This window comes from Gymnoscopelus microlampas (assembly GCF_963454915.1).
Source record: "Gymnoscopelus microlampas genome assembly, chromosome: 15".
In the NCBI taxonomy this organism is placed as follows: domain Eukaryota; kingdom Metazoa; phylum Chordata; class Actinopteri; order Myctophiformes; family Myctophidae; genus Gymnoscopelus; species Gymnoscopelus microlampas.
In genome coordinates, this window is record NC_139952.1 from 14,651,125 (window position 1) to 14,667,429 (window position 16,305).

At 42.0% G+C, this 16,305-nt stretch overlaps 1 protein-coding gene across 2 annotated transcripts in view; it reads left to right on the forward strand.

Moving 5' to 3' along the window:
* Positions 1-205: 205 nt before the first annotated feature.
* myo1g (myosin IG) overlaps positions 206-16,305 on the forward strand; it is a 40,166-nt gene continuing 24,066 nt past the window's right edge. The window contains exons 1-12 of one of the 2 annotated variants that reach the window (XM_084079593.1): positions 206-423; positions 2,300-2,508; positions 6,210-6,303; positions 6,690-6,855; positions 8,835-8,888; positions 9,352-9,447; positions 9,601-9,717; positions 9,965-10,171; positions 10,407-10,552; positions 11,431-11,545; positions 12,420-12,590; positions 12,742-12,812. In XM_084079593.1, the coding sequence (XP_083935719.1) occupies positions 329-423; positions 2,300-2,508; positions 6,210-6,303; positions 6,690-6,855; positions 8,835-8,888; positions 9,352-9,447; positions 9,601-9,717; positions 9,965-10,171; positions 10,407-10,552; positions 11,431-11,545; positions 12,420-12,590; positions 12,742-12,812 (1,541 nt within the window). In that variant the 5' untranslated portion in view covers positions 206-328. The remainder of the gene's footprint in view (positions 424-2,299; positions 2,509-6,209; positions 6,304-6,689; positions 6,856-8,834; positions 8,889-9,351; positions 9,448-9,600; positions 9,718-9,964; positions 10,172-10,406; positions 10,553-11,430; positions 11,546-12,419; positions 12,591-12,741; positions 12,813-16,305) is intronic. The other variant, XR_014602358.1, reaches the window with a different exon arrangement.

The window sequence follows — 16,305 nt, forward strand, 5'->3', positions numbered from 1 at the left end:
TCTAGCTGTATATATAGATGAGCACGAGCACGCATGTATGTGCGCAAGAGCACACACGCATACACACACACACACACACACACACAGACTGACTGACAGGATGACGTGCTGTAGCATGTAGACCACAGCCCTCAGTGACTCGACGAAGCACACCCTACAATCCACAAAAAGAACATAGCCACACCCACTGCCAGACACAGACATAAACTGTGCCCTGTTCACTACCGGGCCCCAGAAGTCTACACTTCTCTTTCTTCTCTTGTCAGTTGCTTTCCTTCCTCTCTCTGTCTGGCTTGGTGGGTGTGAGTGGACTGATTTGTCTTCAGGGATGGCGGAGCTCGAGGACCTAGAGTTTGGGAAGTCAGACTTTGTCCTGCTTGATGAAGTGACAATGGAACAGTTTATGGAAAACCTGAAGTTGAGGTAAGGCCTGACATACCCAGAGGGAGGGAGGGAGGGAGGGAGGGAGGGAGAGAGATGGATTAGCAGCTGGATGGCAAAGATGAAAAGGGTAGCATTCCATACATGGCCACTGAAGCAGAAGGGAAGGTCCTGAATTGTCCTCAGCAAAATGCATATTTTGATTAAATGCTCTGCAGTGAAGGAAGTCAAATTGTGCGATCGATATAAGTTGTGATATACATTTTCATGGTTTTATTCTGAAAGGGAAGGCAGTTGGAAAGTGCTAACCGTTCTCCTGAAACTATTAAACATCATAAATTGAATCACATCACATGATGAAATGTTCTTGACCATTTAAGCACTTCCTCCAAGATAGTAATTGAGGAAGTGAGTGCACTGAGTGAGATGGGGAAACATCAAAGTTATGTATGTTTGAGTCATTTCCACGTTGACTGTCTTTACCGCTTTTTTGTGTTGCTACGATACAAACCAGTGTTTGCTTTGACCACCATAGAAACTTGACACCCTGCTGCAAAATATTGCATATAGCTATTATTGCATATAATCAGAACTCATTAGTCCTGTTGAAAACTGTTAGTTTCCCCCCTTTCTTCAGTTTTGTTATTATTGTGTTTTGATGTGGGTTATCACTGAATCAGGTGACTTTTTCACCAATTAAATTCAAAGTTCTCATAATAAGAAGCAAGGAGAAGAGTAAGACACATACTGTAAATACCCAGTTATATGTAACACTTGTTTGAGAGGATGTCAATATAGCAATAATAATAATAGTTATTATAATAATAACAACAACAATTATTAGCCTTTCAGCTATTGACAGCAAACTTCCAATGTAAAAACATGTTTTATATTATTTACAGCTGTGGTTTGATATTACAATGGTTTATGGCTTGGCAAACAGCTTTTTGACTGTTCTAGTTTTCTCCTCCTGATCAGGCTTGTCTAATGGGAAAGTTTAAACAGGTTATATTCATAGCAGTGCCTGAAATATAACCTATAAAATGTATCTTATTACCAACCATACTAAACTGCTAAGGTCTGTGATGTACTTCCATATTTCCCAATGGCTCTTTGCCTCTGGTATATTTCTGGATTTGTCAAGTCACTGCCAAACTGTGTGTTTTAAAAAAAAATCCTAAATCAATTTGAAATTTTGACTATTTTATTCATTAATCCAGGGCAGATGATAATCCTTTTCATAAACACTAGCCTATAGCTTTCGTAGCGCTTGTACTCAGTGAAATAGTACTGAATATAACTTTGAGTTTGACCAATTCTTAAACCCTGCATCTTTCAGCGTTGTCCCATCTCATGAAACTATAACAAGATGTACAAGCCAAGGTTGAGGAAGCAACCACATTGAACCACATAAAATACACTTCCTGCTTTCCATACTCTCTTGCATCACTTCCTGTCATGGTCGGCATATGAGTGATAGCTGTTCTCTCTGAAAATGTGTTACATTTACTGTAGCTCTAGGGTATTTTGATGGGTGTTGTCATTTTAATGGGTGTTCACTTAAGTGGGACGCTTTGACACTGAGGTGTGTGTAGTGGTTAAAGATTTTCTGTTTTTGGTGGTATGTATGGCTGTGTAGAAATTCTCTGTATTGCCTCTGACAATAAATCAACCACCGGGCATGCCATGTCTATACTTAATCTAACCTTAACCTCACCAAACCCTTGCCTAATCTTATTCTTAACTATACTGACAGTGCCTTAATTTACATTCAATTGGTCCATTTATTTCCTGATTAGGAAATAAATGGAGTATGAAGATTCAAATCTTTGTTCAATGCCATAAATGTAATAATTAATTAGTCAATTTTACATGCATGCATGCGTAAAAAAAAGTATTTTCTTTTATCTATGGTCAGGTTTGAGAAAGGCCGTATCTACACCTTCATTGGAGAAGTGGTGGTCTCAGTCAACCCATACAGAGAGCTGGACATTTATGGAAGAGATGCCATTGATGCCTACCGTGGACGGGAGCTGTATGAAAACCCACCACACCTCTACGCAGTTGCTGATGCTGCTTACAAGGCCATGAAGAGACGAGCTAAAGACACCTGCATTGTCATTTCAGGTAAGTCTTGTTCATTCTCTTTTAAAGGCAAATTTGTGATTCGTGATGCAGAAGAATTATGAACAAATGCCACCCTTTCAACATTACCCTATTATAGCGCCACCTGGAGGCAGACTTTTGCACCGAATTCTTTTTATATTACTCCTACAAATGTTGTCCAAAGATCATGCAAATCGGTACATGTTATCTCTTTAGTCAAGTGATCAAGACGGATCCGTCTGATCCGTCCGATTTTTCACATTCCAGCCTGATTGGCGAATTGCGAACATTGCTGGCCCACACTAACCTCTCCTGGCGGAGACCTGTGCTCTGAGGAGAACTTTTTCTAGTTATGGTTTCAGCTCGTCCTTGAAGCAGCTACAGTATAACTATGATCTGAGCCATGTGCTCCTGGCAGAACTACCGTACCACCGACCCCACCGAGTGTTATTGTACTTCTCCCCATAATATCATGTACATTAAAGCATAACCATCACCACCTAGAATATTGTCTCGACTCCTATTGCCTCATCAATTACTGATTGAGCCAGAATTCCACGACAGCGACAAAGTAAGACATAATGCTCGATGAGCTTCAACAAAGCCCAAATCGAGCATTGCGATAGTTCAGGCAGGCATGGCAGTCAGGCAGTTCTCCACGCTCAGCTCACTCAATCTCCCTTCATTTTCATTCCCACAGACCCAGGCTGTGTGGATGGAGGGTTTCCATGGATTATGATTGTGGAGTGTTGTTGTAGTTGTTATTGTTAATAGTGGACACTTTGAAACACTATCTCAACTAACGACAACCATGTTTACTTGTCCAGTTCAGTTAAAAATATTAAATACGGAGACGCAAGGTTTCTGCCTGATTTATATCATAGTTTACATGTCAAAGCTCAATGCTAGCATGATGACTCAGTGGGTTTTGATTTCCCTTATCAGAGATCCTCTTTGGTTTGTTAAAGGGATGTAACTCCTGAGATGAAAAATCGTATCAAATGAGGCTCCGTGGACGAATGTATATCAAAATAGATGTCCTTGAATTTAACAAAAAAAAAGCTTTAAAAACCTCTGCACTAGTACAGCAGTGGTACTGTACCTCTAGGATGTAAATCCCCAGCATTGTGTGGTAATGAGTTTGCATAAGGTCATTTCTATAACACTTAACTAACACATGCATTCCTCCTGGGCAGTAGGCTGCAAAATACTAACTTCTCCTAAATGTAACCGTTTACATGTAAAATTCACAGTAAACGCAGTGATGTTATTGCTGCAGGGTGTGACTGGATAGAGATATCAACGCAGCGTATAAACCGCCGTATATTTTTCCATATATTCGGCGTACACCAACGTCGAAGTCACATTTATCAACGCATCCTACACAGTAGCCCCTACGGAACCTCTCCCTCCGCTATGTAGCTCCGAGATGAGGTCCCTCTTTATTTCCTGCCGTATGCTGTAGGCCTTGTCGCACATTTTCCACTTTACATGTTTCTTACCCCTTTCTGCACATCGTATCCAAAAAGTAAAGCATTTGCGCCACTCTCTCAGATGTTTAAAATTTTAGCTGGCAATAAAATCTATCCAACGAGTTGAAGAAAGTATTTAATTTGCCTCGGTTTTCATCCGGTTCCATGTTTTTAAGACATTGCGCAAGAGTTGCGCCCGTAGAGATAACATTACTGGTTACCCTACTGGTCCAATGTTGAATTGCATCTTCTAATGCAAAATATTTTGGAACCGGATGAAAACCGAGGCAAATTAAATACTTTCTTCAACTCGTTGGATAGATTTTATTGCCAGCTAAAATTTTAAACATCTGAGAGAGTGGCGCAAATGCTTTACTTTTTGGATACGATGTGCAGAAAGGGGTAAGAAACATGTAAAGTGGAAAATGTGCGACAAGGCCTACAGCATACGGCAGGAAATAAAGAGGGACCTCATCTCGGAGCTACATAGCGGAGGGAGAGGTTCCGTAGGGGCTACCTACACAGCTGATCCGAGCTTACACTTGGTCCCAGCGTTGATAAATGTCACGGCTGAAACGAGCGTCATTTAAATAACACGCCCCATAAATATTCTCACCCTGTTCAAAAACCTTGACTCTATGACTGATGTGTAGTGAAAATATGTTTTTTTTGCATGTTATACTTGTGTGATGTGTAGGAGCGTCTTGTACTGCAATGTGAGCATCCAACGGCATTTCAGCTTACCTATGTTTCGCGCTGTGCTTTTATTGATGAAGCCTGTGTCTTCATGCATGGCGTTGTTAACCACGTGAACCCTAGTGTCCCTCTTCTTGGGTGAAGATTCATAAAATAACGGACCTTCAAGCTCACAACGCATTGCAAAGAGGCATGTTGTGAGCTTGTAGATTGGCTATTTTTGGTGAAGAAATCTGGTGTAGAGGGGAAAAAGGAGGGTGCCTAATTTAGACCGCTGGGTGACTCCAGTCAATGAAGTATAGTGGTTAATATATATATAGTTATAATCAGAAGCCTAATGGTTTACTTTCACAGTCTAACAGTCTAACTCTAATAACAAGCACACATACAGTAAGATAATAAAAGTGTGTGTCCTCCCAGATGCATGCTGGAAGCCCTTCTCAGTCACATTGGCAACTGGCCTCCAACCTGCATGACTGGTTTGATATGTTCTCATAGTAAAGCATTTAAGGTGTCTCTGTGTCACAGTTTCAGACCTATGTCTCATTGATTGTAAACTCTAGATCTTGTATTTCTACTTATGTTGTTCCCTGGTCTAGTTTCCCTGGTCTAGTTTTCTTGGTTCTATGTTTGTTTGCACCAGCTGTATCTCGTTTGTAATCACCTGTCATGTGTATATAAGTCTTGTTCCCCAATTAACCATTGTCTTGTGTCACATGTTATAGTTTGTCTGAGGTGTTCGTGTTCACCTGTCTCCTGTATTAAAACACCCAATGATGGGTTTTGAACTATACTTTGCCTGGCTGTCCTGCGTTTGGGTTCTCACCACATCACCATGTGACACATTGCCTCTGCTCAAATGTCTACTTGAGTGAGATATTTTTGCTCCTAATTTTCTCCACTATATTCATGGCTCTTTCAGACAGTGTTTGTTATACTCACCCCAAAGTATTAACTTATTGAAATGTAATTATACTGTCATACAGTAGCACTTCATTGTTGTTAAATGCAAAAAATAGAAATGTATTAATATAATTGAACAGTCTGAAATAAATGTGTAAACGCAGCGCACAATGCATGACAAACATGAAGCAGATCTTAAGCAGATGTATGTGCTATGGAAAAAGGGTGTGTCTTAGATGGGATTTAAAAGTGTTGATATAAGGGTAAGACCTAATAGAACGGGATAAACTGTTTTAAAGTCATTTGCACTTGACCTTTATGAATGTATAGAGACTTTGGATGTTTGTTTCTGTGCTGTTTCTGTACTTTAAGTAGTTTTTATGTATCCCATGAGGAAAACAATAAGTTGTTGCTAACACTATCCTGGATAAACAAAAATACAATTAAGGGAAATGTAGCATGAAGTGAAATGTATTAAACGTTCCCCAAATTTAAGTGACAGGCAATTGAGTACAGCCACCGCATTGATGTGTACTAGTACGTTTTCATGTGTTGTGGATAGGAGATTGAGACTATCGTCGTGTGTTTTACCATTGCCATAATTTGCCTCCGTTTACCAGTACCACGCCTATCTGTGTTGTTTTGTTCCAGGTGAGAGTGGAGCAGGAAAGACAGAGGCCAGCAAGTACATCATGCAGTACATAGCAGCCATCACCAACCCCAACCAGAGGGCAGAGGTAGAGAGGTAAGTAATACTGAGGATTAGGAAACTATGCTGTTTGGGTGGAGTTCAGTGGTACAGCTGGTCTATGACTCAAGGGGTGCCAGTGGCTCAGGAGCGGCCACCTGGGAATCTGAAGGTTCCCCAGTTCGATCCCGGCCCCTCCCAGCCGCACCTCAAAGTGTCCTTGAGCAGCACACTGAACCTGCACAACAGCCTCAAAAGTTATTAAATGCTGTTTTTTTTATTCTCGAGTTCAATTCACATCAATCATTGGGACTGTTTGATGAGAGTTTGTTGGAGGGTTTGACATTACCATCCATCATTTCACTATATGCTCTATCTCTCGCTCCCCCTGTGGACGTGGCCCACATCTTTCCATCACGGTCACCGGCGCTGTCATAAATCAGTGTGAAGAACGTGCTGCTGAAATCCAACTGTGTGCTGGAGGCATTTGGGAACGCCAAAACAAATAGAAATGACAACTCCAGTCGCTTCGGCAAGTACATGGACATCAACTTCAACTTCAACGGTGACCCCACCGGTGGACACATCAACAACTACCTGCTAGAGAAGGTGAGGGCTCAGTGGGGGTGGCATTCAGCCTGCTAGCTGTGTGTCACATAGTTCAGTGGTTCTCAAACCTTTTCATATCAAGGACCCCCAAAATGATATGTATTTGGCTGGGGACCCCCATCTCAAAAATATTTTGTGCTAGGGATTTTTTTTAAATAGCAGATCTACAAGCTCATAAGCGCTATGAACTTGTATATCTGCTATTTTTGAATAGCCAAAGTATAAAATATGGTTAGAGCGGTTAAAATGATTGTGTTGCTATATTAACTAATTTTGCTGGGGACCCCCTGGTACCCCCCCAAGGACCCCTGGTCCTTGGGGGGGTAGACCATTGTTTCCCAATCTGGGGTGTGGACCCTCCTGGGGGGGAGGGCAAAGAACACAGGGTCACGTGAGGCCTTGTCTGTTTAGAGGTAGTACAACATTTTAAACATGTTGCACAAAATCATAACTTGCTTTCATCCACTGTCTGTCTGTATATTCGTACAGAATATATTATCCTGTAATGCAACATCAGTGTGAAGCACAGTAATAATAACATTAGCGAAAATAACAGATCTACACAACGCGTCACAACACGATGGGAGCTTATAGATCAAGTATTTTTGCTATTCGTTGTCAGCTGTAAGAAGCTCAAAGGAAAAAAGGTTTGGGATTGGGAGCCACTGACATAGACCTAGTTCTGATGGCAGGTGTTTGTACATGTTTCATCACCTGTGTCCCATGACATCAGCTTTTTTCCTGTTTTTATTCACTGTCATAATAAAGCACACAACAATATTTTAGAAAATGTAAATAGAATGACATTAAGATTCAGAAGGTAGACAGTAGCTCTCCACTGCCGTTACAGAGAAAACCCAGAGGAATGAGGCATTTGTTTTATTAATATTAAGCCAGAATTTGCCTAAAATAACCTAATTTAATTTGAGACGAATATGAATGTTTAATGACAGAGGTGAGAGTCCATGAATAGATGTTCCTGTGAACCTGCTTTGCCATCGTTTGGCGTTAATGAATAGCTCACCTGGTATATATTATCACCCACATGATGATGATGCTGTTATTATCCCCACTGTGAGAGAACTTGTCTAACTGATGTTTTTTTTTTTTTTTTTTAATTTATTGAAAAAAGCATGTGGTGTAGTCAGACATTAAGGCTAAAAGGAAAGAACACAAAAAAGTCCTGGGGACTTGTTTCCATTGTGGTCCTATATGTATGGTGCTGTGATCCATTCACATTGAGCAGAAATAACTACATTAGGCTACTGTTTGCACCCTAACCTATCCTCTGACTCCATTTTGTTTAACATTGTATTTTTGCTACTGTACTTATTGCTTATTTAGATATATGATAGTTCAGTCAGGACAACTTCCTAATTGAATTGAAATATTTTAATGAATATACAATGAGTAACAATTTTTTGGGGTTTGGTGATGAAAGGATCTGCTTTTAGCCATTGCACTGTACATACAGTAAAAGCAGGGGTGGTGGATGGTGAGCAACAATTCCTAGAAAGGCACCAGCAGCATCAGAATGTTCAGACAACGCAACAAACAAGAAAACGAACAAAGCAAACTTCCCCATTTAAATTGGGCGCTCTCATAGTGATGTGTGAACGAGATTGGTTGAGAATAGAAACGTGAAGTGTGCGGTCAATAATGGTTGACCGCACGCAACTGCGTGAGAGACGAGTTTCCTGACTGAACTTTCTCAGCACATTTCATGCAAAAAGCTAAGTTTTTCAGATGTATGTTGACAGTGACTGTGAGGGCCCTCAACTGACAGGGGCCCTAAAAATGTCATGGGTTAATGTTTTATGTGTTGATATCTACTCAGTTACCTGAACTTTCTTTAAATAGCGGTACAAAAGCACAGGTTCTTAAAAGAATGTCTCCAAAAACAATATGCTTCACTTTCCTTCCAGTGGTCAATTATGGTTTATTGCTCACAGTAATAATGATATGTTTTCCCTTGCCAGTCTAGGGTGATCCACCAGCAAGAGGGGGAGAGGAACTTCCATTCATTCTATCAGGTAGACACTAATACAAATGTTAAAGTTTAAACATGCTCAAACTCTTTCTTGTGTTAATAATTCTTAACTGCTTGAACCCCAGCATCCCTATTCTGGGAGAACGTTCGCCGAAAATATCTGAACCACAAGTTTACATGCAACGTGTCTCACAAGCTCACAATGCTTGTGAGAAAATAGCTTATCAACAAGCCTGGTTTGTCGATCTGCTATTTCCCGTGAAGAGATTTGGAGTAGAGGGAAAATGAAGAAGAAGGCTTTACTGATGAAATTCATCCATGTAAATACAAGAAAAATTACCTGACTGCAAGTGCTGTCCTTCTCATTTGAAGAGAAACTGACACAAGTGGGACAATAGAAATATGATATGCCGTTGTTAAAGTTTACTGAGTAAATTTTGACCATATGAGATATATTATTATTCTCATTGCAAACTTAGCCACTATATGACTTTGTGTTTTGACAGTTGTTGCGTGGAGGCTCTGATGAAATGCTGGAGTCCTTTCACCTGCAGAATGACCCTGCTGTTTATGTTTATACCAAAGAGGGAGCTGACACCACTGTAAGTCTGATTTATAGCTTTAATCTACCTTTTATGTCAATAATATTTATCTTTTATTATCCTTTGGCATTATATATATTGCCTCTTCATTGAATTCTCCTTCTGGATTGATTCCATTCAATCCATGTGTTCAAACACCTCTCTGTCGTTTAGACATCCAGCAATGATCGCTCCAGTCACAAAGCAGTGATGAGTGCTCTGAAGGTGATTGGTTTCTCAGAAGCAGAGATTGATTCCATCTACAGGATCTTGGCCACCATTCTTCTTCTGGTAGGTTATATCGCTGTTGATTAACCACTGTCTTGAACCCTATCTGTACTTGGTTTCTGCTATTTTCAAGGAATGTTCGCCTATTGTTGCATGCCCAGAATAGGCTAGGGTTCATGTGGTTTAAAAAACATTAAAACAACAAAACAAATGTGAATGAATGTTTACAAATGATATGACACTGTCACAGTATGTGCTCGTGTACAGTAAAATTGTGATCTTGTGTCTAATGATGCTTGTACTTTTTCAGGGTAATATTCAGTTTGAGTGTGATGGTGAGAGTGTCCAGGTGGTGGGGCTAGAGGCTGTGACCCACATCGCTAAGCTGACCACCACAGAGTCAGATACTGTCAGTAAGAGCCTGCTGTACCGCACTGTGGCCGCCGGGGGTGGCGAAATTATAGAGAAGGGACACACGCAACAGGAGGCCTGCTCTGGGAGGGATGCTTTTGCCAAGGTGTTATTCTCTCATCAAATAAGATCATGTTATTTCTCATCACAACCTATGGCTAATACACAACTTGTATACCAAACCTGTTAGCTGTTGAATTGATTGTTTTTAAATCAGGCTCCCTGCCTGAGGTAAACTGTGTTAACATCATCATTCTCCCACACTTTGCTTGTATCTAATTTTCTCACTTGTCACTTTCACTTAATATCCCCTCCCTCCCCCCTTGGTTTCGGCACTGCAGGCTCTCTACGAGAGACTTTTTGCCTGGATTGTGGGTCGTATCAACAGTGTTATTGAAGTTAAAGACTACAACCCACTGCTTGATGGGAAAAACACTGTCATCGGGGTCCTGGATATCTATGGCTTTGAGATCTTTGATAACAACAGGTTGGCCTCTGCTGTCCCTCATCCCTCACCTAAATGCATGTACATTATATTACATTATATAACATCTATCAGTGGTTCTCAGTTCCAGTCCTGGGACCCAGAGTAGAGAGTACTGTTGGCTTTGGTCCTTGCCATTTTAGGACACTAAGGACATGCAACTGGGTCAAGTTAAGAATCACTAGTATTATATATTTTCAATATTTGTGCCCCAGATGTTAGATATATCTAATCATCGACTTTGTTCATTGGTTGTGTTTTTTGGCCCAAGCAAGTCTTTTCTTCTCTTCTTCAAATAAACTTTGAAGGCTTGATATACGCAGTCTGAACAGTTGATGTTGAGATTTGTCTGTTACTGTACTCAGTGAAGCATTTATTTGGACTGTAATCTGAGGTCCAGTTAATTGGCAATTTCTGTGGCTAGTAACTCGAATAAACTTGCAGCAGAGGTAACTCTGGGTATTGCTTTCCTATGGTAATACCCATGAGAACCACTTTCTTCATAGTGCTTGACGGGTTTTGCGACTGCACTTGAAGAAACTTTAAAAGTTATTGACATTTTCCAAATTGACTGACCTTCATTCGCAATGATGGACTGTCATTCCTCTTTGTTTAGTTGAGTTAGTGTAGTCTTTTACCTAATAGGGCTACAGTATGTCAACCCTAACTTCACAACAGAATGTCACAAACATTTTAGAAGGAAAGAAAAAATAATTCTAAGTGTGCAAAGCTGACATCAATACAAATGGTGGCCACTTAAAAGAATATCAAATGTTGATTTGTTTAACACATTTCTGTTTACTAATTTATGTATTAGTTATGCATAAATAGAATGAGATGATATTGCTCGCTAATGCCTTTTTTCCCGTGTTGTTGGCCAGTTTTGAACAGTTCTGCATCAACTACTGTAATGAGAAGCTCCAGCAGCTCTTCATAGAGCTTATCCTCTGTCAGGAGCAGAGTGAATACCAAAGAGAGGGCATCACTTGGCAACATGTGGGTACACACAGATACAGACATAAACGCACGTACAGTATATAATCACAATCACATGCAATGAAGTGAAACATTCATGTAAATACTCAAACACAGTGCAGCTGGTATCAATTTACCCTTAGCCAATATGATGAGAAATCAGTCCATTTCCCAAGCATACCATTTGAAACCTATCTTCATATAATTGGCTCTCACTAATGCTCATTATGCTCAACATGGCACCATTTCTGTCTACTGCCTACCAGTGCCAATGACATCACCGTTGCATTTTTATTAATAAAAGAGCAATGGCTTCCATTTCAGCATGCCAAGTTTTAAGGAAGAGAAAGGTTGTAGTTCCTATTAGTTTGCAATCCCAATTGATGATGTCATTGGAAGGCATGTTTCTGAACTGTCCATAGCCCACCAATGAGACGCAGAGGGAAAATTCTTATTGGTGCATTTGACCTCTTTTTATACCCAATTTAGTCGTTATGACAATTATTTCTTTCCACACACATGTGTCGTCACTGCTGTTTTATCCTACTGACTCGCCTGCCAGTGAGGAGCCCCCATCGGGAGGACGTAGAGCCTTCGTCCTACTCCTCCCGCCCAACACTCCCCGCTTACAGGTGACGCCCCAGCCCGTAGGAAAACGTGTGGTGACAGATATCACCCTCCCCGCCCAGCTTACCTCCCCCAAACACGGGCCAACTGTGTACGTATATACTGTAGACGTCCGACAAAGCCGGATGCACCACGGTGGATTTGAAACCGCAACCTCTGCGATGGTGGGCAGGCACCACTGCACCACCCATGCATTGTAATGAGCAATAGCGAGGACCAATTATATGAAGACGGGCTCCTTTAACGTTTTTACGGTGTGTGTGTCCAGATTGACTACTTCAACAACCAGATCATTGTGGATCTGGTGGAGCAGCCACACAAAGGTATCATCTCCATCCTAGATGAAGCTTGCCTCAGCGTAGGCAACGTTACAGACACCGTCTGTCTGGAGAGCATGAACGACAAACTGGCACAACACCCCCATTACACCTCCCGCAAGGTTAGACCAAGAACAGCCTCTGTCGTCTCTTTTCCTTCACATCCCCTTCTCCTTCCCAATTAACTCCTACCGTAGCTCAGCCATGTGTATCTAATTCTATTTTGTGCTGTTTTTTTTCAATGATCAATTTATGCATAATATTCCCATCCAGCTCAGCCCCACTGACAAAACCATGGAGTTTCAGAAGCATTTCCGTGTCAGGCACTACGCCGGAGATGTCACGTGAGTTGTTTTTTACATTATGTTTTGCTGACTTCATCATTATGTCATCATCAGCCTCAGCCCGGAGGAGAGTTTATGGCAGAACACGTGACAGGCTGCTTTGTTACTATTTGCTGACAAGCAGATGTCATATAATAACATTAGTAAGAGAAGAATAACATTTACTATTGGGGGTGGAAATTATTATAAGCCATTAATTCACATGCTGTGTCACATTCAAATATGTGAAATATTTTGGCCAATATTCAACAATTGTGTATGGGTCTAGTAATGTAGATCTAAACTATTGTAGTGTCACGATCATAGAAGTCTACCGCAGCTGAAATTCATTGTCCTCGATACTCCTAACGGTCACAGAAATACATTGTACTTTTGTGACAGAAGTTCACAAGAGTTCCACAATTGCTATCAATATCAGTTGAACACAGAGAGTGCTCTCTTTCTCAGACACACGCACACACCCACACCCACACGCACACACACACACACGCACGCACGCACACACACACACACACACACACACACACACACACACACACACACACACACACACACACACACACACACACACACACACACACACACACACACACACACACACACACACACACACACACACACACACACACACACAGACTGTGTCACTGTATCGCATTTTGAGGAATAAATACATTAGCCCAGATTTCAAGGTTACAGTGGCAAGATGAGGCCCACTGTGCAACCATTTGTCCATTACTGCTTTGGTTTCACAAAATGCATGTTGTTCATGTGTACAGTCCTCAATCTAGACAGGGAAGGACATTGTAATGTCAAGGGAGCAAGATGTGCGGCGGGAGGGAGCTGATGAGACTATTTTCACACTGCAAGATGTGGTCACTTAAGCCAGTAGTGGCAGCAATAATCAGGGAGAACTGAAGTAGGCTTTGCTGAGGGCGAGGGGTGGGCCTTTGAGTCTGAAAATCCATGCTAACATTATGTAGAACACAACTCACTCAAACAGAGCAGTTCTGGTTTTACGATCTTTCATTTCTGAAACCTGAGCAGAGATTACTTTTTGTGTTCTGAGAATGACAAAGATCATGACCATGATTTGATTTCATGTCAGCAAATCTGTACCTGAATATTGAACATTATACCATCCATTTATTTTCATTTTCATGTTTTTGTGAGGAACAGTTGATACAATTGAAAGCCATTTTTCTCAAGTTTGACTACAAACGCAGTTCCTGCTCGAGGGCAGATTTATTTTGTATTAATGTTTTGCTCGGCCAAGCATTGGTTTGCACTGGATTAGAACTTACACTGGTGTGGCAAAGACCACGGCTGTATGACAGATGGCCTTCCCTGTCGCTGAGCGTCTACGTCAACCAGACTCCATAGTTATCCCTCAGCCCAGTCTCTGCTCAGCATGTTCCTGGGGGGGCTGGCACTGAGCTGTCACCCCCTGTAAGGTCCCCACACCTCAATGTTGACAGTGTACCCCACCCCACGCAACCCTGTCCCATCAGATCTGATTCTGTCCTATTCTCTTCTTCTTAGTTAGGCTAAATATACCGTTGCCCTGACCACCCTCTCTCTCTCTCTCTCTCTCTCTCCTCTTCCCCACCCTCCCTTCATCCGCAACACAGCCTCTATCACCGGCTTTGACCTACTTTGTGCACCCCTCCTTTTCTCTTTTCATCCTTATTTATTGCGACTCCCTCCTGGATCTCTTTGTCATCCAGTTTAAATCCCTACAGTGCTTCAACCTGCACGTATAGCACTTTGTACAGCCGTGTGCTTTACTGTATATGCTCCTCTGTTCTATACAGTACAATGTATTGAATTCCCTCACTGTATAACTTCATGCTGCAGGACAATGACCATATACCTGTCGCCTTCGTCTTCTGAGGCTGCCAGTGCTGGCTACCATTCACCCTGCCTAATACATCACTACCCTTGCACCACCCGTGACCTTCATACTTAAATATACAGTGCTCTAAATCATCCGCCACCCAGTGGGGAGCCTCTGACTTTATCATTGTGTGTCCTCTCCTCTCCTGCCCTGTCCTGTCCTGTCTGTCCTGTCCTCTCCTGTCTGTCCTGTCCTATCTTGTCCCGTTCTGTCCTATCCTTCCTGCACTGTCCTGCCCTGTCCTCTCCTGTCTGTTCTAGCCTGTCCTCTCCTCTCTGTCCTGTGCTGTCCTCTCCGGTCTTGTGAACCATACAGTGCTGTTCTCTCCTTGTGTGCCTTTCTTTCCATCTCATGGTCTGTCTCCTGGCTTGTATGTCCCAATATTGTTAGTCCCTCTGTCTCCTTCTTGTTTGCTCTCTCTTCCACACTATATCTTTCCATCCATCCATCCATCCATCCATCCATCCATCCATCCATCCATCCATCCTTCCATCCTGCCATCCTTCCATCCTTCCATCCATCCATCAATCCATCCTGTTTCCCTGTCACAAGTGTTAATCTCTCTCGCTCTCTCTCTCTTTCCCCCGCCAGCCCCCCTCCCCAGAATGGGTTCAGGTGGTGTTGTCACTCCTGAGCTCCAGGGACACATCTGTCCCTCGCAGCCTTGTAGTCCTGGCCTTCAGATGTGACTGCTGAGGACACACTCAGTCACAGGGCCATGCAGATGACACGTGGCACGCTATGTGTCTCTGAGCATGGAGGGCGCTTGTTGTTTGTATGCACTGTACATGTGTGTGTTTACGTATATGAGTGTGCATGCATGTGTGCACATTTGTAAATGAGTGTGTGTGTAAGTGTGAAAAAAGGGAGAGAAATGCGTGCCAAACGTTGGGCAGGATTTTGTGCATTCTATAAAAAGAGTGCGCACGTGTTGGTGTGTGTACAGTATGGCCTGTACCTACAATGTGAGTTGAATGTGTTAAGTATGTGTGAGAGAGTGAGCAAGAGAGAGAAGGAGAAAAAGACAAAGGGAGAGAGACAGGAAAGAGAAAGAAGGAGTGAGGTGAAAGAGGAAGAGGATTTGAAAGGGAAGGAAAGAGTGGATGGAAAAGAGGTTTGAGGCGTCACTGGTTCAGGAGCATCGTTTCCAAAATGTCTTACGTCATGTACCCTCCTTCAACCCAAAGGGTCGGACGGTTTACATAACATCACCACACGTGCCAGAATGGTTCTGCTGATGCTTCCCTAAATATTCCAAATGCCCAATGTACTGCCTAGCTTCAAGGAATGTCTCTGTGAATTTAGTCCAGCTCACTCCGTCAGCAATGCCCCCTAGATAGAGGTTTTAAATATAAGCTCTGGGGAATTTATCCATGTGCCTCATTTGTAAATCGACTAAAGCAGCGTGACTATTATTCTAAGCCTCTGCTTACGGACTTTGTGACGTGTTCAGTCAGAAGTGTAGTGTGTGAAAGAGAAGAATGAGGTAGGAGGTGTAGAAGGTTGTTATTAAGGAACCAATGAGCATTATTTTTATAGCGCCACCATCTGGCCAATAGTGTGTGAGATTTACAACCTATCTGCCAAGTTTGGTAACTG